We start from the raw sequence: 27651 nt of genomic DNA, 5'->3' as shown, positions 1-27651 counted from the left end.
GCAACAGGGTCCTGCCCCGGCTGGAGGCAGCCAAAGACAAAATGAAGTTCCCCTTTGTCCAAAATGCCACAAACCACATCGTGGTGTCTGTAAGGCTGGAACTGACAGTTGCTACACGTGTGGCCAGAAGGGCCACTACTCCTCACAATGCCCCAACAAACAGCAGGGCGCGGCAATCAGGGCCACTTATGCCCAGCCCCTGCAAGCAGTTCAAGGGCAACACCAGCCCCGCCAACAACAGCCATACCAGCAGCAATACCAACACAAGAACCAACAGCGCCAACAGCAACAGAGGCGGCAACAACCATTGCCACAGCAGGCGAGAGCCTTTGCTCTCACCCAAAACCAGCCCGAGAAGAACCAGGGAAACCTGGCAGGTATGGGCAAGCTTAAAGGTTTTTCCATAATGATTCTGTTCGATACTGGTGCCTCGCATTCTTTTATATCTGCCCCTTGCGTAGATACCGTAGAAATCGAATCAGAACGAGCTAAGTGTGCCTTAAGAATCACTACACCCTCAGGAGGAAAGATCTACCACCACACATGTTTGCTCGAACGTAGAATTTGAAATAGGAGAACTTAAGATGGTAGCGAACAATCTTAATATTCTGCTCATGTGGGACGTAGATATGATCTTAGGAATGGACTGGCTAGCTGAGAATCACGCCACCATCCTTTGTAGTGAACGAAAAATTTCTTTTCGACCACCTGGAAAGGAACCGACGGAATTTCACGGCATAGGTATGAAGAAAAGAGTACCAGTGATATCCGCATTACAAGCCAGAAAAGAGATGATGAAGGAAGGAAGCACAGCTTATCTCGTCTACCTAAACGGGGAAGCTAGTGAAGACAAGAAGTGGAAGATGTGGCAATAGTACGAGACTTTCCAGAAGTTTTTCCTGAAATATTGCCAGGACTACCTCCAGACTAGGCAACTAGATTTCACCATTGATCTAGAACCTGGATCTGCCCCAGTATCAAAGGCACCGTACAGGATGGCCCCAAAGGAACTACAAGAATTAAAGGTGCAACTACAGAACTCTTGGACTTGGGTTTCATCAGACCCAGTGTCTCGCCTTGGGGAGCGCCTGTACTCTTTGTCAAGAAGAAAGATGGAACCATGAGAATGTGCATTGATTATCGAGAGTTGAACAAACTGACGCTTAAAAACAAATACCCTCTTCCAAGGATAGATGATTTGTTCGATCAACTCAAAGGAGCCAGTGTATTCTCAAAAATAGATTTAAGGTCTGGTTATCATCAACTGAAGATCAGACCAGAGGATATATCTAAGACCGCTTTCCGCACAAGATATGGTCACTATGAATTCATTGTCATGCCATTTGGTCTAACCAATGCACCGGCAGTATTCATGGACCTCATGAATCGAGTTTTCCATCCATACTTAGACAAATTTGTCTTAGTGTTTATAGATGATATTCCTCATCTATTCTAAGAATGACCAAGAGCATGAAAATCATTTAAGAATCATCCTGGAGACATTAAAGACGGAGAAGTTGTTCGCCAAATTCAGCAAGTGCGAATTTTGGTTGAAAGAAGTAATGTTTCTAGGGCACATCGTATCAGCAGATGGAATCAAGGTGGACCCCGCCAAGGTGCAAGCAGTGCGCGAGTGGAAATCACCAACCACACCTAATGAAATCCGAGTTTCTTAGGTTTGGCAGGGATACTACCGGAGATTCATCGAAGGATTCTCTAAAATAGCGAAGACCAATGACGCAATTACTTCACAAAGGAATCAAGTATAAGTGGAACGAAGAGTGTGAAGCCAGCTTCCAAGAGCTGAAGAAGAAATTGACAACTGCACCAGTGCTAGCAGTTCCAGCAGCCGATAAAGAATACGTGATCTTCACGGACGCGTCCAAAAATGGGCTAGGTTGTGTGTTGATGCAAGAAGGAAAGGTCATTGCCTACGCCTCGCGACAACTAAGGCCACATGAATTGAACTACCCCACTCATGATCTGGAACTGGCAGCAATTGTGCATGCTTTGAAAATTTGGAGACACCATCTATACGGAGTTAGATGTGAAATCTTCACTGATCACAAAAGCCTTAAGTATTTTTTCGAACAGAAAGACTTGAATATGAGACAGAGGAGATGGCTCGAGCTCGTGAAAGATTACGACTGCGGTATCAACTACCACCCGGGAAAAGCTAATGTAGTAGCTGATGCTTTAAGTCGTAAAACTCAATCCGAGTTAGGACTTCTTCTCACTCAAGAGGACACGCTTGTAAGGGATTTTGACAAATTGAAGATAGAAGTGGTTCAGCCACCGGCAACGACAAGAGCAATTATTGCAACTCTAGTAGCCGTCCCAGACCTCAGAGAAAGGATCGTCAGTGTCCAGAGAGCGGATGAGAGCTTGGAAAAAGTTCGTCTCAAGATCCGAACAGGCACGCCAGGAGGCTACCAAGAGGCAACGGATAACGCAGTTCTTTTTGAAGGAAGATTGTGTGTTCCCCATAACGAGGAACTCAGAAACGAGATCATGAGTGAAGCTCATGACACGCCATATACCGCTCATCCCGAAAGTACCAAAATGTACCAAGATCTAAAACAGAAGTTTTGGTGGGACGGGATGAAACGAGACATAGCCTCGTTTGTAGAGCGTTGCCTTGCATGCCAGCAAGTGAAAGCTTTACATCAACGACCATATGGGAAATTACAGCCATTGGAAATTCCAGAATGGAAGTGGGAGCACATAGCGATGGATTTCGTGACGGGTCTACCCAAGACAAATAGGGGCAACACATCTATTTGGGTAATAGTAGACCGTCTCACAAAGAGCGCTCATTTTATACCGATTCCAATTACCCATGGATCGGAGAAACTAGCCCAACTGTACATTCGTGAGATTGTACGGCTACATGGAATACCAATATCCATTACTTCAGATAGAGATTCAAAATTTACTTCTAGATTTTGGATCAGTTTGCAGAAAGAGTTGGGAACGAGATTAAACTTTAGCACCGCCTTTCACCCTCAAACAGATGGACAATCAGAAAGGACAATTCAGACCCTTGAAGATATGTTGAGGACAGTGGTGCTAGACCGAGGAGGAAGTTGGGAATCAGTGCTGCCATTGATCGAATTCGCCTACAACAATAGTTACCAGGCAACCATTGATATGGCACCTTATGAGGCGCTGTATGGAAGGAAGTGTAGATCACCACTTTACTGGGATGAAGTGGGTGAAAGAAAAATCCTTGGGCCAGATGCAGTAAGCGAGATGATCGAGACCATCCGCCAGATTAGAGCAAGAATTAAAGAGGCTCAGGACAGACAGAAGTCTTATGCTGATACCCGACGAACCTGAACTACAATTTAAGATTGGAGACAAGGTTTTCCTTAAAGTATCACCCTCGAAAGGGATCGTTAGATTCGGTGTTAAGGGTAAGTTGAGACCCCGTTTTGTAGGACCTTATGAGATCCTTGAAAGAATAGGTCCCGTAGCGTATAGATTGGCACTGCCACCTAGCTTTGGAAACATCCACAATGTGTTCCACGTGTCACAGCTGAGACGGTACGTGTTTGACCCCAAACACGTGATTCACCAAGATGAAATGATTCTTAACCCAGACTTGACGTACGAGGAAAAACCTGAAGCCATTTTGGACCGAAAGGTGCAAGAGTTAAGGAATAAATCGATCGCGTCAGTCAAAATACTGTGGAGACACCATGGACCGGAAGAAGCAACGTGGGAACTTGAGGACCAGATGAAAGAAAAATACCCAGAACTTTTCACATAGGTATGCAAATTTCGGGACGAAATTTCTTTTAAGGGGGATAGTATTGTAATGACCCGACTTTTTATTAAGGATTATATACTTTTAATTACTGATTTAAGGATTGATTATGGTAATTAGAGTTCAGCATCCATTAATAAAATACAGACTTATATGAATTTGATAATTTATATATGTGATGATTTATTTTTATTTTCAATAGATGATGCACTCAAAATATATTTTGAGTCCATTAATTTATTGTGGAGAATTTAACACTGAAGTGTTAAATATGAATCTTTTATCGATTGTTTACTTAAGCCCATGAGTAATTTAATTTATGTTAGAAGCAAGCTCAAATGGATTTTATGCTTCAATAAGAATTAGGCTTTATATGTCTTAATGTATTTAAATAAGTTTGGAACCATATAATTAATATATTAATCCTCTTAGATATTTTAATGATTAATTTGAATAATCCTAAGCATGCTGAATCCTAAGCATGCTGAAGAATTTACTACGCATGCTGAAGAAATTCTTCAGTCATACAAAGCTAGCTGAAGTGTTCATACCTGTAAGCTTGAAGAATTTCCACGATCCCTCACCACCCCATTTTTCTTCTATAATCTACACCATTCTTCACCCAATCCTCACCACTTCACCATTTCTAAATTCTGCAGCAAGTTCACACAGCAACTACACTACCAGACCAAGGTTTTCTTCTTAAACTGAGCTCGTTTATTTTGAGCTCTCTATTTCGTTCACCTGTTACAGAGAACCACCAACACATACCAATTTCTCATATTCCATTTTTATGTGCATATGCAGCCTGTTATAAACAGAATTTACATGTATAAATGGAGGGTTGAAATTACATGAATGAATGTTTAAGTGCAGTACGCTTTATTGAAGTACATTTACAGTATTTGAAAATGAATTCAGTAAAAAGCCTATTTCTATGTTTTGAACTGAATATGAGGCTTGAACCCTGTTTTGTATGTGTGAGTCGAGATCAGAGGGAGGCGGCAGCCGCGGTGGCTCGTCGCCGGCGACGGAGCGGCGGCGGTGAACATGCCGTTGTCTCCGATCTGCCAAGAAAGGGAAAGAGGAGTTTCAGTTTTTAATTTAAAAAAAAAAAAGGGGGAAAAGATGAGGAAATTTAAAATGAAAGGAGAAGGGGAAACTTAGGGTTTACCTGGGCTGTCTCCGGCGACGGCGGCTCCTCAACGGCCGTGGGCCTGTGCAGCCAGCGAGAGGGAGGGCGACGCGGCGGCGCGGCTTACGCCGTGTCTGCCGGCGTGTGTGGCAGTGAGGTTAGAGAGAGAGATCGAGATGAAGTTGAGAGTTAGGGATAGAGAGAGAGGGAGAACAGGTGGCGGCCGTGGCGTTGAACGGCGGCGGCGGATCTGCCGCGAGGATGAGGGAGCAGGCGGCGGCCCGGCGATGGCGGCACACCGCGGTGGTGGTGTCTGCTGCGCCTGGGTCCAGCGGCCGAGAGAGCGAGAGAGATAGAGGAGAAGAGAGGGGGAGGGGAAAGAAAAATCGAGGGAGAGGAGATGAGGGAGCAGGCGTCGGGTTCGAGTGAGTGAAGGGAGAGCCGAGGGTGGCGCGGCTTGTCGCCGCTGCTCCTCCGGTGGATTCCGAGATGGGGGGGCGGATTTCGCCCAAGGAAGAGTGGGGTGGGCGGATCTTTCAAGAGAGAGAATGGCGAGAGGTTGAGGGAGAAAGGAGATGGAGAAGAATTGAGGTGTTGGGTCACTTTTTATTATTTAATTGGGCCGGGTTTGGGCCGATTTTTTTTGGGCTTGTTTTTATTTTAATCGGGCCTTGCTTATTTATTTGAGATGGGCTAAGTGTTAATAAATTAAAAAGCCCAGCTGCATTGATTAATTGGGTCCTTATTATCTTCTATTGGGCTAAGGATTATTAACGGATTGGGCCTTACTCATTCTAATTAATTGGACTATTGTATTATATTAGCTGGGGCCTCGTTTGATTTATTTATTGAGCCCAAACCAATCAATTATATATTCGTGGGGTCAAGATTTATTTAATTACTTAAGCCAATAAATTATTTTAATTGGGCCTTCCATATAAATTATTCAAGCCACTTCTACTTAATTTATTTATTAGGCGGCCTTATGTCGAGCCTTTTTAATTATTTAAACTTACAACAGTGCTTTCTCCTTTTTTTTTAGCCCAATTGAGAACTAGTGCTAGATTTATTAAGTGACCTATTGGACTTGATTATTCTAATTATGGATTAATTTTAATTAATTCAATTATTGATTAATTGGAGTTAGCTTTTCCCTTAAATAGATTAAACAAAGATGATTAATTTAACTAGCAAGCGGGTTAGTAAACGCTAAGATAAGAGGATTAATTAAGATTAATAATCTTGTTTCATAAGACGAGTTTTAATCCAATAGTTGGATTAATAATTAAAGGAATATGAGTCATGCATAATCATTTCACGCATCCTCATTTATTGAGATTTTTCGAGAATTTGAATCTTATTTTATTTTCTCGGATTAAAGGTCAAGCACCAGAGTTAGAGCTAAACCGTGAGTCTGCTATTCAGGTGGGCTTTCTACGTATAAACTAAAATTATATATTAGAATTGTTAAGACTTTATGCTTATGAATTTAAATGATATTGTCAATGCCTAAATGCTTTATGTTTTATTATTAATTGCCTATCTGATGTTAATCGAATTCGGATTCTGGATGGGACCGCAAATCCCTTCGGAATTAGTGTACACCCTTGTGATCGTGAGTCATCTAGCGGGTTGGCCGATCATAGTGTCCGTAGAGGGAGGCCTCCCTCTCGGCACGAGTTACTGATATGGTGATTAATGATATAAAATACCTGCGCGGGTTATTGATGAAAGAAATGATATTATGTTTGGTAAATACGAGTCTTTAAAGGAAAATCCTCGTATATTACTACTGTTGAAAGGCTTGACAATAAAATATTATGCATATATGTAAATTTCGGCAAGTGTCCACTAAGTACTTTTGTACTTAGCCCTGCATGTATTTTTAAATGTGCAGGTTGAGCTGTGATCGAGGATGTAGTGTGCAAGCGAAGCTTTTGTCAATTTAGGACGAGAACCTCAGAGTAGGAGTATATGTCTTCATACATATACTCAAGTTATTGTTATTCCGCTGCGAACACTGATTATGTTAAGATATTATGTCATTTGTCAAACAATATGTATTATTTAATAATGTACTAAAACCATTGAGTACCCCATTTTGGGATAATATTATGTACGGTCCCCTTGTGGCCTTCAGTTGATATCTAGATATTTCGATTGATTTCCTTTATACAAGTCGAGTCATCAAGAAGCTAAACATGCCCCTTTTCTAATCCCGCTCCTAATTCCCTCCCTTAGTCGCGGTTTTCCCGAATTTGCTATCCTTAGCAAGTGCGGTCGTGACAGAATGGTATCAGAGCATTTCTTTTGCTCTGAGTACTACTCATTCCTTCTAAGTTGAGTCTAGATTAAGTAAGTAATACACTTTTGAACTAGTTGACAAAAGCTTGGCACTACATCTCGTCACGCTCAACGGAGGTTATGGTAAGTACTTTCAAGTTTTAATTAAGTTAATTTCTTGAAATGTATGAAGCATGAATAAGTATGACTATTGTATGAATCACAAGAACTTAGAACTATTAAGTTATATATGCTCACTCTACACGACGGAACATAGAAGAGAACTTAGGGAGATGCCTTAACTTTTCTTCATGTTATGATGACATCGACAATGACGGTTGAAATAGAGAAAGAAGAATCACACGAAGGGTCGCATGATGAAACCACGAGCATGAAGATTGAGCAGCATAACGAACGCCAATAGTACGTTGATGGCATGGGCATAGCTTAAATATTCGAGTGTTTTTCTACGATGAGATCTCGAATTAGCTTGGCCTTTTGAACTTATTTTGTTGAAACTTTTAGTGCTCGTTGCTAGATTTAAGAAAATATCATCATCACATAACAAGCCCTAAGTTCGGTAAACAACGACACTAGAACTATATGATAGTCGAATTGGTAATCTGTGATTAAGTATTAAGAACCTGTATGACTTGTGTAAATGCTAGATTTAGATGATGAGGTGTTTTTGCACGTTATGGTTATTGAACCGAACTTGTTTTCCGATTTTAGATATTTAGAACCTTATCGCCTTAAGTTACTTGTCGTGTGCTACTTTTGACGATAGAACTTCCTTTGTTAGATGGCGAGGACTGTTTTCACCCGACGACGACCACTGCCCCCATGGGCTAGTCCAGAGGAGGTCGAGCAGTCCTACCGCACCTATGCTCCATGTCACGGGGATAACCTCGGACAGTTCCTCGCAGGTTTTCACAGACACTGGGTCGAGGCGAAGTGCACATGGAGTATCAGGGTATGACGGTATCCAGAGGTTGATCTTACTGTTACCTTCCGAGTGGCAGGGATGGGCTAGGCAGATCTCTGCCCACTACATCTTTCGCCGAGAAGATTACCACGACCTCAGTGGGAGACTTCCCTAGCTTTATTGCGGAGCTTCAGATCTGTTTCACTTTGTGGGGCCGCGCCCCTCTAGGGCCCTACATCCTTCCGGGAGACTACGTACAAGTGGGGACGCCTTTGCCAGCGGAGACACCCGCTACTGCCCCTGAGTCTCCGATGGCCTTGCCACGAGATTCTCCACCACGTGCCTCAGTTCTAGGGCGCCGTGGTAGGCACGATGACGAGACAGGCCCTTCTCGTCCACGGGCTCGCAGGGATTTCCCATCGCCTCCTGACTCAGTGATCCGAGCTACTACTCCTCCACCACCACTGATATCTACGATAGACGCAAGGTTTGAGGCTGCCATGGCAGATGTCGACAGGGTCATGGCCAACATGAGGGAGTTTCCTAGATAGGGGCAAATACCCTATGCAGGAGGATGACGATACAGCACAGTATGGTACGATGAGGATTACTCATCCCTGAACCCGTGCCACCTCCAGCTCCAATCGAGCCTCGTGCCACGGCCAGGATCAGCACCAGAGACGATCCGATCCGTGAGATAGTGAACGACATCTTCCGCTCAGCCCAGATCATGCGGGAGACAGACGAGGGCCAGGGAGAGACTCTGATGCCCAGCTGGGAGCCGGGCGAGGATGAGGAGGAGGACCCCGAGGAGGATGAGGAGGAGGACCCCGAGGAGGATCCAGAAGAGGACCCCCTGGCGTCACCGAGGAACAGTCGTACCGCGAATCAGAGTTCACAGATTTGATAGTTTTAGCTTGTGGATGTACTCCGGAAACGATGATTCGTTCCAATGACTATGATTTTATTTATGTTGTTTCTAGCTAGCATTAGTACGGAAATGTTGGTCTCTAGGACGTTCCGTGAATAAAAACCCTTTTGTGATTACTTAACTAGTAAGCCGGTACATCATAGGGAATACTGGATAGACTTTACTTACATTTTGGGTTGACAATGTAAAAGCCCTCAATGAGGCAATATTCCATGATATATATATAACCCTAGCATGGGCTTTCTGCGACGATCTCGTATATGTTTTATGTTTCTCTACGGGTTCTTATTCTTCACGAGTCAGTTAAGAATGTAGTAACTTTGAATAATGTGACTCGTGTATGCAACAGATCCTGTTATATTTTTGGAGTTATGATAAGTTAAATTTGACAAACAGTTCTTTATTAATTGCCTTAGAGACTCCTGTATAGAATGCGTTAAAATGGGTGTTTGTATTGTACAGAATGCCACCTAAACGAGGTCGCCCAGCTAGGAGGAACATTAACAACAATGGAAATCGTGATGAAATACCTGAGGGACGGCGAAACGACAGGGAACCTACCCCACCCCCTCCACCCCCTGCTAGAAGGACTGAAGAACTGTTTCTTCGACAGAATCCGCCCACATTTACTGGGACAGGCGACCCAGCCGAGGCCGAAGCTTGGATACGCGCCTTGGAGCGTATCTTCACTTTCCTACACTGCACAGAAGAGGAGCGACTCTCGTGTATGTCTTTCCAACTAGCCGGATCGGCTGACTTTTGGTGGGAAGCCCGCCGAAAGACTCTGACTCCCGAACAATGGGCAGCATACACTTGGGAAGACTTTAAGACGGGATTATATGATAAGTATATTCCCAAAGCTACAGAAAGAAGAAGGAGGCTGAGTTATATAGCCTGAAACAAGGGAAGAAGACGGTGACAGAGTATGACAGAGAGTTCTGCGATCTATCGCGTTATGCTCCGCAACAGGTGGATACTGATGAGAAAATGGCGGAGAAATTTTGTGCCGGTCTGAGGCACGAGATTCGGATGACTCTAGCTAGTCATGGTGGACTCTCATACACCGAGTCTTTGAACAGGGCACTGGACATCGAAGCTGCGATGCCAGTAGAAAGGTTGGCTCCATCACAGACCTCAGCGCCAGCCAACCCACCTGCACGCCCTCAGAACTTTAAAGGGAAGCGCAACTGGAACGACCATGGAGGAATTGAAAACCAGACTAACAAGAGGCCATGGCAAGGAAATGCGCCGTTGGGACAATATCAGCAACAAGGACAAGGGAAGCAACAGGGTCCTGCCCCGGCTGGAGGCAGCCAAAGACAAAATGAAGTTCCCCTTTGTCCAAAATGCCACAAACCACATCGTGGTGTCTGTAAGGCTGGAACTGACAGTTGCTACACGTGTGGCCAGAAGGGCCACTACTCCTCACAATGCCCCAACAAACAGCAGGGCGCGGCAATCAGGGCCACTTATGCCCAGCCCCTGCAAGCAGTTCAAGGGCAACACCAGCCCCGCCAACAACAGCCATACCAGCAGCAATACCAATACCAGCCCCGCCAACAACAGCCATACCAGCAGCAATACCAACACAAGAACCAACAGCAACAGAGGCGGCAACAACCATTGCCACAGCAGGCGAGAGCCTTTGCTCTCACCCAAATCCAGCCCGAGAAAAACCAGGGAAACCTGGCAGGTATGGGCAAGCTTAAAGGTTTTTCCATAATGATTCTGTTCGATACTGGTGCCTCGCATTCTTTTATATCTGCCCCTTGCGTAGATACCTTAGAAATCGAATCAGAACGAGCTAAGTGTGCCTTAAGAATCACTACACCCTCAGGAGGAAGATCTACCACCACACATGTTTGCTCGAACGTAGAATTTGAAATAGGAGAACTTAAGATGGTAGCGAACAATCTTAATATTCTGCTCATGTGGGACGTAGATATGATCTTAGGAATGGACTGGCTAGCTGAGAATCACGCCACCATCCTTTGTAGTGAACGAAAAATTTCTCTTCGACCACCTGGAAAGGAACCGACGGAATTTCACGGCATAGGTATGAAGAAAAGAGTACCAGTGATATCCGCATTACAAGCCAGAAAAGAGATGATGAAGGAAGGAAGCACAGCTTATCTCGTCTACCTAAACGGGGAAGCTAGTGAAGACAAGAAAGTGGAAGATGTGGCAATAGTACGAGACTTTCCAGAAGTTTTTCCTGAAATATTGCCAGGACTACCTCCAGATAGGCAACTAGATTTCACCATTGATCTAGAACCTGGATCTGCCCCAGTATCAAAGGCACCGTACAGGATGGCCCCAAAGGAACTACAAGAATTAAAGGTGCAACTACAAGAACTCTTGGACTTGGGTTTCATCAGACCCAGTGTCTCGCCTTGGGGAGCGCCTGTACTCTTTGTCAAGAAGAAAGATGGAACCATGAGAATGTGCATTGATTATCGAGAGTTGAACAAACTGACGCTTAAAAACAAATACCCTCTTCCAAGGATAGATGATTTGTTCGATCAACTCAAAGGAGCCAGTGTATTCTCAAAAATAGATTTAAGGTCTGGTTATCATCAACTGAAGATCAGACCAGAGGATATATCTAAGACCGCTTTCCGCACAAGATATGGTCACTATGAATTCATTGTCATGCCATTTGGTCTAACCAATGCACCGGCAGTATTCATGGACCTCATGAATCGAGTTTTCCATCCATACTTAGACAAATTTGTCTTAGTGTTTATAGATGATATTCTCATCTATTCTAAGAATGACCAAGAGCATGAAAATCATTTAAGAATCATCCTGGAGACATTAAAGACGGAGAAGTTGTTCGCCAAATTCAGCAAATGCGAATTTTGGTTGAAAGAAGTAATGTTTCTAGGGCACATCGTATCAGCAGATGGAATCAAGGTGGACCCCGCCAAGGTGCAAGCCGTGCGCGAGTGGAAATCACCAACCACACCTAATGAAATCCGGAGTTTCTTAGGTTTGGCAAGATACTACCGGAGATTCATCGAAGGATTCTCTAAAATAGCAAGACCAATGACGCAATTACTTCGCAAAGGAATCAAGTATAAGTGGAACGAAGAGTGTGAAGCCAGCTTCCAAGAGCTTAAGAAGAAATTGACAACTGCACCAGTGCTAGCAGTTCCAGCAGCCGATAAAGAATACGTGATCTTCACGGACGCGTCCAAAAATGGGCTAGGTTGTGTGTTGATGCAAGAAGGAAAGGTCATTGCTTACGCCTCGCGACAACTAAGGCCACATGAATTGAACTACCCCACTCATGATCTGGAACTGGCAGCAATAGTGCATGCTTTGAAAATTTGGAGACACCATCTATACGGAGTTAGATGTGAAATCTTCACTGATCACAAAAGCCTTAAGTATTTTTTCGAGCAGAAAGACTTGAATATGAGACAGAGGAGATGGCTCGAGCTCGTGAAGGATTACGACTGCGGTATCAACTACCACCCGGGAAAAGCTAATGTAGTAGCTGATGCTTTAAGTCGTAAAACTCAATCCGAGTTAGGACTTCTTCTCACTCAAGAGGACACGCTTGTAAGGGATTTTGACAAATTGAAGATAGAAGTGGTTCAGCCACCGGCAACGACAAGAGCAATTATTGCAACTCTAGTAGCCGTCCCAGACCTCAGAGAAACGATCGTCAGTGCCCAGAGAGCGGATGAGAGCTTGGAAAAAGTTCGTCTCAAGATCCGAACAGGCACGCCAGGAGGCTACCAAGAGGCAACGGATAACGCAGTTCTTTTTGAAGGAAGATTGTGTGTTCCCCATAACGAGGAACTGAGAAACGAGATCATGAGTGAAGCTCATGACACGCCCTATACCGCTCATCCCGGAAGTACCAAAATGTACCAAGATCTAAAACAGAAATTTTGGTGGGACGGGATGAAACGAGATATAGCCTCGTTTGTAGAGCGTTGCCTTGCATGCCAGCAAGTGAAAGCTTTACATCAACGACCATATGGGAAATTACAGCCATTGGAAATTCCAGAATGGAAGTGGGAGCACATAGCGATGGATTTCGTGACGGGTCTACCCAAGACAAATAGGGGCAACACATCTATTTGGGTAATAGTAGACCGTCTCACAAAGAGCGCTCATTTTATACCAATTCCAATTACCCATGGATCGGAGAAACTAGCCCAACTGTACATTCGTGAGATTGTACGGCTACATGGAATACCAATATCTATTACTTCAGATAGAGATTCAAAATTTACTTCTAGATTTTGGATCAGTTTGCAGAAAGAGTTGGGAACGAGATTAAACTTTAGCACCGCCTTTCACCCTCAAACAGATGGACAATCAGAAAGGACAATTCAGACCCTTGAAGATATGTTGAGGACAGTGGTGCTAGACCGAGGAGGAAGTTGGGAATCAGTGCTGCCATTGATCGAATTCGCCTACAACAATAGTTACCAGGCAACCATTGATATGGCACCTTATGAGGCGCTGTATGGAAGGAAGTGTAGATCACCACTTTACTGGGATGAAGTGGGTGAAAGAAAAATCCTTGGGCCAGATGCAGTAAGCGAGATGATCGAGACCATCCGCCAGATTAGAGCAAGAATTAAAGAGGCTCAAGACAGACAGAAGTCTTATGCTGATACCCGACGAACCGAACTACATTTTCAGATTGGAGACAAGGTTTTCCTGAAAGTGTCACCCTCGAAAGGGATCGTTAGATTCGGTGTTAAGGGTAAGTTGAGACCCCGTTTTGTAGGACCTTATGAGATCCTTGAAAGAATAGGCCCCGTAGCGTATAGGTTGGCACTGCCACCTAACTTTGGAAACATCCACAATGTGTTCCACGTGTCACAGCTGAGACGGTACGTGTTTGACCCCAAACACGTGATTCACCAAGATGAAATGATTCTTAACCCAGACTTGACGTACGAGGAAAAACCTGAAGCCATTTTGGACCGAAAGGTGCAAGAGTTAAGGAATAAATCGATCGCGTCAGTCAAAATACTGTGGAGACACCATGGACCGGAAGAAGCAACGTGGGAACTTGAGGACCAGATGAAAGAAAAATACCCAGAACTTTTCACATAGGTATGCAAATTTCGGGACGAAATTTCTTTTAAGGGGGATAGTATGTAATGACCCGACTTTTTATTAAGGATTATATACTTTTAATTACTGATTTAAGGATTGATTATGGTAATTAGAGTTCAGCATCCATTAATAAAATACAGACTTATATGAATTTGATAATTTATATATGTGATGATTTATTTTTATTTTCAATAGATGATGCACTCAAAATATATTTTGAGTCCATTAATTTATTGTGGAGAATTTAACACTGAAGTGTTAAATATGAATCTTTTATCGATTGTTTACTTAAGCCCATGAGTAATTTAATTTATGTTAGAAGCAAGCTCAAATGGATTTTATGCTTCAATAAGAATTAGGCTTATATGTCTTAATGTATTTAAATAAGTTTGGAACCATATAATTAATATATTAATCCCTTAGATATTTTAATTTGAATAATCCTAAGCATGCTGAATCCTAAGCATGCTGAAGAATTTACTACGCATGCTGAAGAAATTCTTCAGTCATACAAAGCTAGCTGAAAGTGTTCATACCTGTAAGTTGAAGAATTTCCACGACCCTCACCACCCATTTTTCTTTTATAATCTACACCATTCTTCACCCAAACCTCACCACTTCACCATTTCTAAATTCTGCAGCAAGTTCACACAGCAACTACACTACCAGACCAAGGTTTTCTTCTTAAACTGAGCTCGTTTATTTTGAGCTCTCTATTTCGTTCACCTGTTACAGAGAACCACCAACACATACCAATTTCTCATATTCCATTTTTATGTGCATATGCAGCCTGTTATAAACAGAATTTACATGTATAAATGGAGGGTTGAAATTACATGAATGAATGTTTAAGTGCAGTACGCTTTATTGAAGTACATTTACAGTATTTGAAAATGAATTCAGTAAAAAGCCTATTTCTATGTTTTGAACTGAATATGAGGCTTGAACCCTGTTTTGTATGTGTGAGTCGAGATCAGAGGGAGGCGGCAGCCGCGGTGGCTCGTCGCCGGCGACGGAGCGGCGGCGGTGAACATGCCGTTGTCTCCGATCTGCCAAGAAAGGGAAAGAGGAGTTTCAGTTTTTAATTTAAAAAAAAAAAGGGGGAAAAGATGAGGAAATTTAAAATGAAAGGAGAAGGGGAAACTTAGGGTTTACCTGGGCTGTCTCCGGCGACGGCGGCTCCTCAACGGCCGTGGGCCTGTGCAGCCAGCGAGAGGGAGGGCGACGCGGCGGCGCGGCTTACGCCGTGTCTGCCGGCGTGTGTGGCAGTGAGGTTAGAGAGAGAGATCGAGATGAACTTGAGAGTTAGGGATAGAGAGAGAGGGAGAACAGGTGGCGGCCGTGGCGTTGAACGGCGGCGGCGGATCTGCCGCGAGGATGAGGGAGCAGGCGGCGGCCCGGCGATGGCGGCACACCGCGGTGGTGGTGTCTGCTGCGCCTGGGTCCAGCGGCCGAGAGAGCGAGAGAGATAGAGGAGAAGAGAGGGGGGAGAAAAATCGAGGGAGAGGAGATGAGGGAGCAGGCGTCGGGTTCGGTGAGTGAAGGGAGAGCCGAGGGTGGCGCGGCTTGTCACCGCTGCTCCTCCGGTGGATTCCGAGATGGGGCGGGCGGATTTCGCCCAAGGAAGAAGAGTGGGGTGGGCGGATCTTTCAAGAGAGAGAGAATGGCGAGAGGTTGAGGGAGAAAGGAGATGGAGAAGAATTGAGGTGTTGGGTCACTTTTTATTATTTAATTGGGCCGGGTTTGGGCCGATTTTTTTTGGGCTTGTTTTTATTTTAATCGGGCCTTGCTTATTTATTTGAGATGGGCTAAGTGTTAATAAATTAAAAAGCCCAGCTGCATTGATTAATTGGGTCCTTATTATCTTCTATTGGGCTAAGGATTATTAACGGATTGGGCCTTACTCATTCTAATTAATTGGACTATTGTATTATATTAGCTGGGCCTCGTTTGATTTATTTATTTGAGCCCAAACCAATCAATTATATATTCGTGGGGTCAAGATTTATTTAATTACTTAAGCCAATAAATTATTTTAATTGGGCCTTCCATATAAATTATTCAAGCCACTTCTACTTAATTTATTTATTAGGCGGCCTTATGTCGAGCCTTTTTAATTATTTAAACTTACAACAGTGCTTTCTCCTATTTTTTTTAGCCCAATTGAGAACTAGTGCTAGATTTATTAAGTGACCTATTGGACTTGATTATTCTAATTATGGATTAATTTTAATTAATTCAATTATTGATTAATTGGAGTTAGCTTTTCCCTTAAATAGATTAAACAAAGATGATTAATTTAACTAGCAAGCGGGTTAGTAAACGCTAAGATAAGAGGATTAATTAAGATTAATAATCTTGTTTCATAAGACGAGTTTTAATCCAATAGTTGGATTAATAATTAAAGGAATATGAGTCATGCATAATCATTTCACGCATCCTCATTTATTGAGATTTTTCGAGAATTTGAATCTTATTTTATTTTCTCGGATTAAAGGTCAAGCACCAGAGTTAGAGCTAAACCGTGAGTCTGCTATTCAGGTGGGCTTTCTACGTATAAACTAAAATTATATATTAGAATTGTTAAGACTTTATGCTTATGAATTTAAATGATATTGTCAATGCCTAAATGCTTTATGTTTTATTATTAATTGCCTATCTGATGTTAATCGAATTCGGATTCTGGATGGGACCGCAAATCCCTTCGGAATTAGTGTACACCCTTGTGATCGTGAGTCATCTAGCGGGTTGGCCGATCATAGTGTCCGTAGAGGGAGGCCTCCCTCTCGGCACGAGTTACTGATATGGTGATTAATGATATAAAATACCTGCGCGGGTTATTGATGAAAGAAATGATATTATGTTTGGTAAATACGAGTCTTTAAAGGAAAACCCTCGTATCTTACTACTGTTGAAAGGCTTGACAATAAAATATTATGCATATATGTAAATTTCGGCAAGTGTCCACTAAGTACTTTTGTACTTAGCCCTGCATGTATTTTTAAATGTGCAGGTTGAGCTGTGATCGAGGATGTAGTGTGCAAGCGAAGCTTTTGTCAATTTAGGACGAGAACCTCAGAGTAGAGTATATGTCTTCATACATATACTCAAGTTATTGTTATTCCGCTGCGAACACTGATTATGTTAAGATATTATGTCATTTGTCAAACAATATGTATTATTTAATAATGTACTAAAACCATTGAGTACCCCGTTTTGGGATAATATTATGTACGGTCCCCTTGTGGCCTTCATTGATATCTAGATATTTCGATTGATTTCTTTATACAAGTCGAGTCATCAAGAAAACGAATATGCCCTTTCTAAATCCCGCTCCTAAATTCCCTCCCTTAGTCGCGATTTTTCCGAATTTGCTATCCTTAGCAAGTGCGGTCGTGACATGATCTGTGAGACCTAATTGGTTTAAAATTGATTCCGATTCATTCCTAGGGTTTAAAGATAATTTCGATTTTATTTAAGTCTGGCCAACTTAAGTTTAATTGAATTACAGACAATTAGCACCTCCAATTCGTAATTGTTGGAATAGGGCTGATTAGTGATAAAGCTATCATGTTCGTACTAGGGATTAATTGGTATATTAATTATTACTAGCGTCTCTAGGATAATTGATATAAACTGGGTTCCTTCATCGTAATGCTATTAGAATATTAAATCTAGGTCTGACGTCTCCAGTTAGGTTATATTTTAATAAGGGAAATAAGCAGGTCTGGCGTCTCCGGCTGTTTATCGACACAGTAAGTAGGAATTGGGGTACGTCCGTTGCGTTTCACGGTATCCTATAACTGGTTGGTTGATAGGGATTAATTAATTCTTGCGTCAATGATCAGAGTTTGAATTAGAGTGGATTTATTTGAGCCGAATTACCCTTTTTATTGATTTACTTCAAGAGTATTTTATTTGATTAATTTTGCATTCTTAGTTAATTAATTCTTCTTAAAATTAAGGCGTGGTGGCATCACCGATTTTCTAGACTTAGGGATTTGAATGATTTTTAACTGCTCTCTGTGGGATCGACCCTGCTTACCATTGTGCTAATTTATTTTGGTAATTCCGCAGGAATTATTTGGTGGTTGGTGACGTCCACTATCATCCACGAAAAGTAAATGGTTGACCCGCGGCGCTGTCCGGCATATGCGAACTCCATGCAATAATCTCCTAGCTTCGGCTTGGCGAAGCAGACAGAAAGGGCTTCGGTGCAGAACAAGAAGAGGAAGGGAGATAAAGAGTCACCCTGTCTCAATCCCCGACTAGGTTTATCTCTGGAAAACCATTAACCAAAACACGAAACATGAATGAAGAAACACATCTCATAATCAGATCCACAAACGAAGAAGTAAACCCCAAATGCAACCTAATAGATTCCAGAAAACTCCACTCGACACGGTCATAAACTTTGGCCATATCAAGTTTGAAGGCAAACACACCATGGGCTTTGGCCTTATTAAGCTTCATCATATGGAATACCTCAAATGCTAACAAAGCGTTATCTGTAATATGACAACCCGGGGGCCGGGACAAAGGCAGACTGACTATCATGGACAACGGAAGGGAGACACAACTTGAGTTGATTGGTTATGACTTTAGAAATGATTTTATAGACCACATTACAAAGACTAATGGAACGAAAATCCGAAGGGAGAACACAAATTTTCTTTTTAAGAATAAGACATATAAAAGTATAATTAATAGGCCTAGGAGAAGCATCATTATTCAGGACATCAAGAATCATAGGAATAAGATCAAACTTAGCAACCAACCAACAAGAAGTATAGAAAAGAGCAGGCATACCATCGGGCCCGGGGGCCTTAAGAGGGTGCATCTGTTTAAGAGCTTGAGCAATCTCTATTTGAGTGTAAGGTGCAGTTAAGTCTCGATTCATCTCCTCTGTGACAACGGGTTCGATGGAACGGAGGACTTCGACAGGGTTATGGATTGTTCCCGATATAAACAGCTCCTGAAAATGAGCCCGAAAGACATTATCCATTTCATCATTGGACCGGGTCATAGTGCCATCCGCTTTCTGAATACTCTTGATATGATTGCGTTTTTTCCGTCCCTCGACCATTCTATGAAAAAACACGGTATTTTTGTCTCCTTCAGCCAGCCAATCCGCCCTAGAGCGTTGCTTCCACATAAGCTCCTCCTGCTTAAGGAGCTCATCAAGTTCATCTTCAAGTTTGCATTGAGACTCCTTAGTATAAGCATTCTGGTTCGACTTCTGGAGGATCTCAAGTACCTCATGAATTTTAGCACACCTCTTTTTGACATGTCTGAAAGTGTTCTTCTCCCAAAGCTTAAACTTCTTCCCTATGGCCTCGATCTTGCCACTAACTTTCCCCACCGAGCTGCCATTAATACCAGACTCCCATAGCGTTTCACAGAAAGGCAGACATCTCGCGTCTTTCAACCACATAGCTTCAAAACGAAACGGTTTGGGGAGATTTTGCATAACATCCGAAGCCTTCTCAAGACTAAGAAGTATCGGACAGTGGTCGCTTGATTTTCGGAGCAAATGAGCAACCTCATAACTCGGGAACATGGTAATCCAGGTTATGCTTCCCAAAATACGATCAAGTCTTTCCATAATATTGTCATCCCCCTGCTGATTATTGCTCCAAGTAAAGGGGTCTCCTGAGAAACCAAGGTCAGAAAGCCCACAGGCCTCCACAGCATCGCGAAACTTCACCAAACGTGTATCTGACTTCATATTACCTCCTCTTTTCTCAAAGTGATACATGGTTTCATTAAAATCTCCGCCGCAAATCCAACTCTCCTGTACTTGTGGAATAAAGGACAACAACAGGTTCCAAGTAAGCGAGTGATCCTCCGTCCGACTCCAACCATATAAACCACAAAAGTCCCAAGAGGGATGCAAACCATCATCAATGGAGGCCAAGATATGGTTTTGTGAGAAAGATTTCAGAGTCAAGACCAAGTCATCTGCCTATAGTAAACATAAACCTCCCCGGCGACCTCTCATTGTACTCTCACAATCAATAGCGAACAAATTCCTGAACCCAATCTGAGAAAGAATGGGCGTCCATTCCACAGCAGTAATCGTTGTCTCCATAAGAAACGAGATATCGAGCTTCTTATGTTTGGTTAACCAAACAAGCTGACGAATTATCGTAAGGTTCCCAAGCCCCTGACAATTTCAAAATAAGGAATTCATTGTGCCCGACGAGATTGCTCCGAGGCAATCTCCGCCGATGTAGCATTTGTAGGAGAAATATAATCAAGCATAGTTCCTTTAAGGCATTTATGAACAAGCTCAATGACTTCAGGTTTAACCTTAGAACCGTCACATTTCTCCTTGCACAAGTGACGTTTCTTAGTAGTATCATGAGAACATGGGATTTTTGCTTGAGTAAGGGTGGGTGTTTTGGTTAAACGAGCACATCTCTTCCATTTCTTGCCATTTGAGCTAGAAGCAGTCGTGCCCGTTGGGGTTTTGGGGTGTGGTATATTTGGAGTGTTGGGACGTGATAGATTAGAAGTGTGTTTAGGCTTCGAGTTTAGATTAAGAATCTAAATGAGATCCTCGGTTGGAGTGAAGGGAGCTTGTATACTAAGGTCCGGGCTTGGGTTAGTGTCAAGAATTTTGAGGGTTTTGATGGTAGAGGATGTTATGGCAGATATTTCGAGAGTGCGTTGAGTGAATGACTTGGGATCAGCTGGGGTTTGATGAGTACCGGAAGGGTGGGGATATTGGGAGTTAGTGTGGATGACATGTGGAAAAGCAGAGGGTGGGATTGGTATATGAGATTTGGGCTGACTTGTGACTTCGTTTATCAGGGGGTTGTATGAGAGAGGGGTGGGCGGGGTCTATTGGGGTGATGTGGGCGTGAAAGGAAAGAGAGGGTCCAGTCTGCTTCCGTGCATGGGGTTTGGGGAAGGATATTAGGTGGGTTAAAGAGGCGGGGACCAGCAGATTGTTTAGAGGATCGAATTCTTTTGAGAGGAGATGCCTTGAGAGTAGGGCCATAGAGGAGGTCCTCGAACTGCTTTCCATTGTCATCTTCATCCGATTCTTTCTCACAAGCACGCGTATGGTGCCCCATCATACCACATCGATAGTAGAAAATAGAAAGACTTTCATACTTGAGGGGAATCCAAAGCTTTTGTCCTTCAAACGCTATAGTAATGCCTCGCAGCAGCGAAACCATGATGTCGATACTCACTTTGAAACGAGCAAAACATCCAGCGTAATCATTGTCCGTATCTATCTCTTCCACACTCCCAATTTGATTGGCAATATGCTTGAGGGTTGTAGGGTTTGTACACTTCATCGGTAGATCGTATGCTTGGACCCAAAAGCTGCTTTTATTTATGCAAATACTCGACGGCTGCATCGAATCATCAAGTTTGTTTATAGCAAATAGATGTCCATCAAAATGCCATGGTTGGCGCTTCAAGACCCATTCCCTGTCTTCCTCAATAGCGAAAGTGAATAGAAATAAGTTTTTGCGTCATTCTTTCGCTGTAAAATGTTGTTTCGATTTCCAAGACTTCTTCATTATTTCAAGCAGATGAAATCCATTGGGTGGTTTGGCACATATAAGTTTTCCCACCAAGAAGTACTCCTGAGAACTCCCAGCATCGACACCGTCCCCGATACCAACAGAAATAGCAAGGACAGTGATCTCACAATCAGTTCGCTCGTCTTCGCCGAGAGAAAATCTATAACCCCGAGACGAATCACCCCGATCCATACTTGCACACCACAACAAACCAAGACAAAAACCAAGCCAAACAAAACACACAAAGAAGCAGAGAGAACTGAAGAGAGGAACAGAAAGGAACGAAAACCCCAAAAATCCGAGCGCCGCCAACCGGGAAAGGATAAAACCTTGACGAAACTCACAGAGGAGGACAAACCCTAAAGAGACCTAGAGAACACAAACCCTAGACGCCTAGGGAGCCAAAAAAAATTCCAAAAGTTAGGTCGCAGCTGATTAAAAAAAAAAAACGTTAAAGTAGCCCATTTTGGACTTGTTCCAGCAATAGACCAATGTTCTTTTAATAGATAAAAGATTTCATCATGTACGAAATAAATGGTTAAAGTTGAATTAAGTATGCATTAAGACTAATTTTTTTTTTAAATAGAAGTATTTATATCAGTAAAGTATAAGGACAAATGATGAAACTATATCCTAAAAAAAAGTTACACTTTTGACAAATGTCAAAAATGGCAAAAATGTAATACTTTTGAGGGAGGGAGGAAATACTACTTTTTGTCAAATATAAGATCATCAAAATTTTAAACCGGAAAATCAATGTCGAATGCATAAAATGGGTTCAAGAAACACATGGGGGAAAAGTTGCATTTTTTATGATAAATAATGAAGGGATCAGATTTCGTATCGAAAAAGAAGAAGTAAAGAATGAAAGAATCCTACAAAGCTGGATATTTTTTTCTCTTCAATCATTGTTTCCTTCCCTTTCTTTTTCATACAAAGTCATACAGCAGTCACTCTCCCTGTTTCTTGTGGATTTTCAGCAGAGGTTGATACCAAAAATGCAAAGCTTTGTTAGAATTTCAGGTAAAAAGTTTAGATTAGGAGTTGCACAACATTTTCAACTCATTATTGACGTCTCTCTCTCTCCCTCTCTCTCTTTGCAGCGCTGCTATGGGCTGACATATTAGTTGCCTACGCCTTTTTTGAGATGCAAGATTACTTGACCACTGTTTGGAAACTAAGCTATACTCACGCTGCTGGGATCTTGAATGTCTGGAATGGAATCTCTATGATACTCCCAGTTTTCTTTCTCGTCGTCGTCGACACTCTTCTCGGAAATTTCAAGATGCTCCTCGTCTCCAGCATCGCCTACACCGTGGTGAGTGGGGACGGATGTCAAGTACTTGCTAACGAAGTATTACCTCGTTATAACCTCCTTTGATATAACAGGGAATCGGGCTCGTTACAATGTCTACGCCACCAGTCCTCGCCAAATCCACCAGGTCGTGCAAAGGCTATGCGCCAGAATGCATCGGCCACACACAGAAAATCCTCTTCTACACGGGCATGGCGCTCATAGCAGTTGGCATAGCCGGTAACCTCGTCTCCCTGAAGACTTATCTCGCGGAGCAGAAGGCGGAGAAACCTGATGAAGATGATGATAAAGAAAACATTCCAAGATGTGCTGAACTCGATCCGTTACGCTTCTGCTGTCAAATACCAGGTGCAGTTATGGTGGTGGTTGTACCTATAGTTGGAGCTATTGCACTTCCATATATAAAGCCATGGAAGCTCCGGTTTGGAATCCCTGCAATCTGCACGGTTCTCGCAACAGTATTTTTTCCGACTGGCTGGCCTTGCTATCGTAAGGTCAGGCCGAAGGGGAGCCCGGTGACTAACGTGTGCAGAGTATTCGTGGCCGCTGCTTTTAAGCTATTCCAACCATTTCCATTAAGTGATGAGCAATACTACAAGATAGAAGGTGAGCAAGTAGCCGATTTTTCGCCTACTTGTTTGCTCAGGTACGTGCTTATCTAGTTCAACAACAAAGTGAAACCTAGTTACATGGCAGTTCATCTGGCACTATGGGGAAGGAGCAATGACTCTAAAGGATTTCTTGTCGTCTAATTCCATCTATCTATATTGTAAAAATCTAGAGGGCATAGATAGAGATACTTACTTGCAATCTTTTTCATCAATTCAGGTGGCTGCATAAGGCTGCCATCATATTACCTGGTGATTTGAGTGAAGAGAAACGAGTGACGAACACATGGAGGCTCTGCTCGGTGGCACAAGTCGAAGACGCCAAAATTGCTGTTCGGATGGTCCCGATGTGGATGACCTTTGTGGTATGCGGAATGGTGTCCTCAACCGGAAACACATACTTTGTAGAGCAAGCAAAAAACATGAACCGAAAATTAGGAAAATTGAAGTTACCTCCTCAGATACTCCTACTGGCACAGAGGTCGGCCAACAAGGTGTTCGGCTGGTGGAAGGAAGCCCTTCTAGCGGACCGATGGAAAGGCACACCAGCCATAGGAATCGGAGTGGCCATGATCTCCTCAGTTCTGTGTTGCGTAGCTGCAGCTGTTGTGGAGACGGAGAGGCTCAAAGTTATCAGAAAACATGGTTTCCTCGACAAGCCAGATGAGAACATCCCCATGAACATACTGTGGCTGATTTTCCAGTTCATCCTGCTTGCAGGCCTCGACTCTTTCATGGAGAACAGTGTTGCTGCATTCTACAACGATCAATCTCCACGATCTATGAAAAATGATTCCACAAGAAGATACATCAAACAATTCATAAAAGGAGTATCTGGCCTGGGATTCATGTGTAGTGTGCTTTCAGTATATGTTGTGGGAAAAGTAAGTGAGAGAGGAGGCAAAACTACTAGCTGGTTTCAGTTCACACTGAACAAGAGTCGTCTGGATCGGTATTTCTGGGTGCTGGCAGTTCTAAGTTCTCTGAATCTAGCTGTGTTCATCCTTGTGGCTTTACATTACAAATACCAGAAGCAGGACGAGTCAGAGCAAGACGAGGCAGGGGCTGATATGAGCTCAGGTGGAAACTTGCTTTAAGAGTTGGATCAGAATTGATTCCAACCCGTCAATTTGAATTTGGGAATCCTTTGCACACTTTACATACTTTCAACTGATTTTCATCAAATTTGTTCGTGCTTTTGGCTACTAAACATGTGACCAACTTGACATAAACAACTACCTAAACCATAGAAGAAATTCTGACTAGGTAAAGTAGTGCATAATTAATAAAAATTACTTCATTTCTCTCACCAATTTATTAAATGATCACTAAGGCAGCTATCTAAATGAAATAAAAAAAACTAATCTGTTGAGGTGTTTATTAGAATCAAATCAGGAGGTCAAAGATACAAGCAGATTACATCTACAACAAAATTTATTGTCCATACAAACTCAACTATGCATTACATCCGCAACCAAAACGCAAGACAGATTACAGGAATTGAAAGATCAGTCAGACTGTAACCTCGCAATATACTGATCATAGTATTTCGCAGCTTTCTCGAGATCTCCGAGCTCGGTGTAACAATCAGCTATTGCACCGTATGCTTCTGTATTTCCAGACTCCTCTCCTTCCCTTTGCGAGATTTCCAAAACCATGGAGTGGTACTTGATGGCATCCCGATACTTGCCCTGCCTTTGCAGTGACGCCCCTAAGAACAGATAATATTTTCAGCAATAACAAGAAAATTAAGCAAGTCGGTAATAAGGCCACGCTGAAATACTAATGTACCTAAGCCTCTTGCTGCCTTTTTTGCTTCAATTGAATCTTCAAGATTCTCGGCAAGCTCAAGTGCCGTCTTAAATTCAGAAAACGCCCTCCCTGGATCTTGATTCCTAAGGAAATTCTTCCCATTTTTCAGACGGGAAATCAAATCTTGCTTCCTCGAATCAACAATCACTTCGTTCTCTGCAATGCGCCCGCTAGGAGCATAACTCAAACTGGGGGCATAAGATTCAATTTTAGCTTGCCTTCTCAGAGCAGAGTTAATCTGGCGCAGCTGTTCATTCAATCGCTGTAGTTCGCCTCTCCTCTGCCGTGCAAGAAGCCCTATAGTATTGGGAAATCAAGTATAGTAAATGGAGAAGGCAAAGAAAAGCAATAAAGAGTTTTCTAAAATGGGCTGCGGCTTACCTCCAACAGTGGCCCCTATGAGGGAAAAGAAAAGCAGCAACGGCATATTCATATCGAAAACAGAATTATTAGCTTCACATGTTTCAGCTAGTGCTTGCAGAGGTTTAGCAAACATTATGGCATTTGTGACTATGAAAGTAGAGAGCAGTCTTTCCTGCCATAGAAAAGATCAAGTTACAGCCAGACATTATTCATAAATTGTGAAATAGAAAAATATGCAGCATTTATAGGACCAAACAAAGTGTTAATAAATCAATTGGGCAAGAAAGTGAAAAGGGCTTCAATAATTTCACTTTAGCTTGAGAAAAAAATAAAGAAAAAAGAAAAAAATATCAAAATTCAGATCTACAACACTCTGCATTTGAGCATAGCAGTTCAAGAAATTCCACACTATTTTTCACAAAGGGGTTTGATAAACGCAGAGACAACAAAATCAACAATACATAACTCATCAAAACTCGAATTTCGCATCAGAAATTCACACATAATTCAACAAAATGAGCACCATCATTCACTCAAACGCCAAAGATTCAATTTTTAATGAGACCCATCTACCTAAAACAAGATTTTCCCAAAAACTAAGCTCTGAATAGCACCTTGTGATCGTTTTCCGGTAGCAATGACTGCAGAAGAACTTTATCTTCTCCAATAGAACCACCTGCATTGAGCTGCGCGCCATTGATCGAAGCAGAGATTTTGAAAAATGAATTGGGCTTGACGGATTTAGGTGCCTTGAGAGATGAGTAAGAAACCCTAGAGAGCGAGTGAGGCCATTGACAAGGGCTCCACGTTAGAAGCCCTTGCTTCATCGTCATCGTCATCTTCTTCTCTATCCCTTTTCAATCTGCGATGTCAACTTACTACACTATCTAAAGCTCAATCCTCCCTCGTTTTTTTTTTTTCCTTTTAAAAACACTATCTAAAACTTATACTCCCTCCGTCCACCAATTCAAGGCCTACTTGCCTTTTTGGGACGTCAACAAAAATAAGGCCTATCTATTTTTGGTAAGTTTTTATTTATTATTTAATCAAAAAAGTCAAAGATTCTTTACAAAAAAGTGGGACCCTTTCTCCACCCAACTAATAAAAATACACTTTTTTCTTAAAAAGTGGGACCCTTTCTCCACTCAACTAATAAAAATACACTTTTTCTTAAAACCCGTGTTTTTTCCCCTAGGCCTTTAATTGGTGGACGGAGGGAGTACTATTTAACTTTATTAAATTTTGAATGTGATAGATTTATATAAAGCCAAACCTATATGTCCCTTCTGCCTTTTAAGAGCATCCGCATTGGGGGTTCCTTGATAGCCTATTTGATAGTGGTTGTGTTATTGAGTAGGTAGTGCTGCATTGGGGTTCCTTGATAGCCTACTTGATTTTTTTAGTTTTTAAAGAGGAGAGAGAAATTTTTAAAGAGAAGAAGAAAATTAAAAAAAAAAGAAAAAAGAAAAAAGAAAATCACTCGAGGATACCCGATAACTCGAGTACTCCTCGAGGACCTCCCCCCGCATTGCACTCCTCGAAGCCACTCCTCTCCTCGAGTGAGTTCGAGTACTCACTCGAGCACCCGCGATGCGGGTGGTCTAATGTGATTTATTACTTCCCCTATCACACTTGGATTGTTCCCCGTTCATTTTTAAAATATTTTCATATATGATCGACTTTTTAAATTTAAATTATATAAAAAAAATATTGAAATAATTTTATTTAATGTTTATAAAAATAATATGTAGAACCATAAATAAGGATAAAATAAAAAAATTATGTTTTAGAAAATATTAATTATATTTTTTAATATGTAAAAAAAAGAAACAATTTGGACAATAGAACGGAGGGAGCACCGTTCAGAAATTGATTTAGTAT

General features: G+C 42.3%; 2 protein-coding genes across 2 annotated transcripts; one reads left to right on the top strand and one right to left on the bottom strand.

Moving 5' to 3' along the window:
* The first annotated feature begins 22446 nt into the window (after positions 1–22446).
* Positions 22447–24780, top strand: LOC131022589 (protein NRT1/ PTR FAMILY 5.5-like). Its single transcript, XM_057952102.1, has 4 exons — positions 22447–22695; positions 22776–22990; positions 23062–23633; positions 23816–24780. The coding sequence occupies exons 1-4, from the start codon at positions 22485–22487 to the stop codon at positions 24690–24692; spliced, it is 1875 nt and encodes a 624-aa protein (XP_057808085.1). The 5' UTR covers positions 22447–22484; the 3' UTR covers positions 24693–24780.
* A 170-nt stretch (positions 24781–24950) lies between these two features.
* Positions 24951–26705, bottom strand: LOC131022590 (protein FLUORESCENT IN BLUE LIGHT, chloroplastic). Its single transcript, XM_057952103.1, has 4 exons — positions 26385–26705; positions 25789–25942; positions 25387–25704; positions 24951–25306 (listed from the first exon to the last, which is right to left on the bottom strand). The coding sequence occupies exons 1-4, from the start codon at positions 26607–26609 to the stop codon at positions 25104–25106; spliced, it is 900 nt and encodes a 299-aa protein (XP_057808086.1). The 5' UTR covers positions 26610–26705; the 3' UTR covers positions 24951–25103.
* Positions 26706–27651: the final 946 nt, after the last annotated feature.

The sequence above is a fragment of the Salvia miltiorrhiza genome, chromosome 4 (genome assembly GCF_028751815.1).
Source record: "Salvia miltiorrhiza cultivar Shanhuang (shh) chromosome 4, IMPLAD_Smil_shh, whole genome shotgun sequence".
Taxonomy (NCBI): Eukaryota; Viridiplantae; Streptophyta; class Magnoliopsida; order Lamiales; family Lamiaceae; genus Salvia; species Salvia miltiorrhiza.
This window is presented reverse-complemented; position numbering and strand designations above follow the sequence as displayed.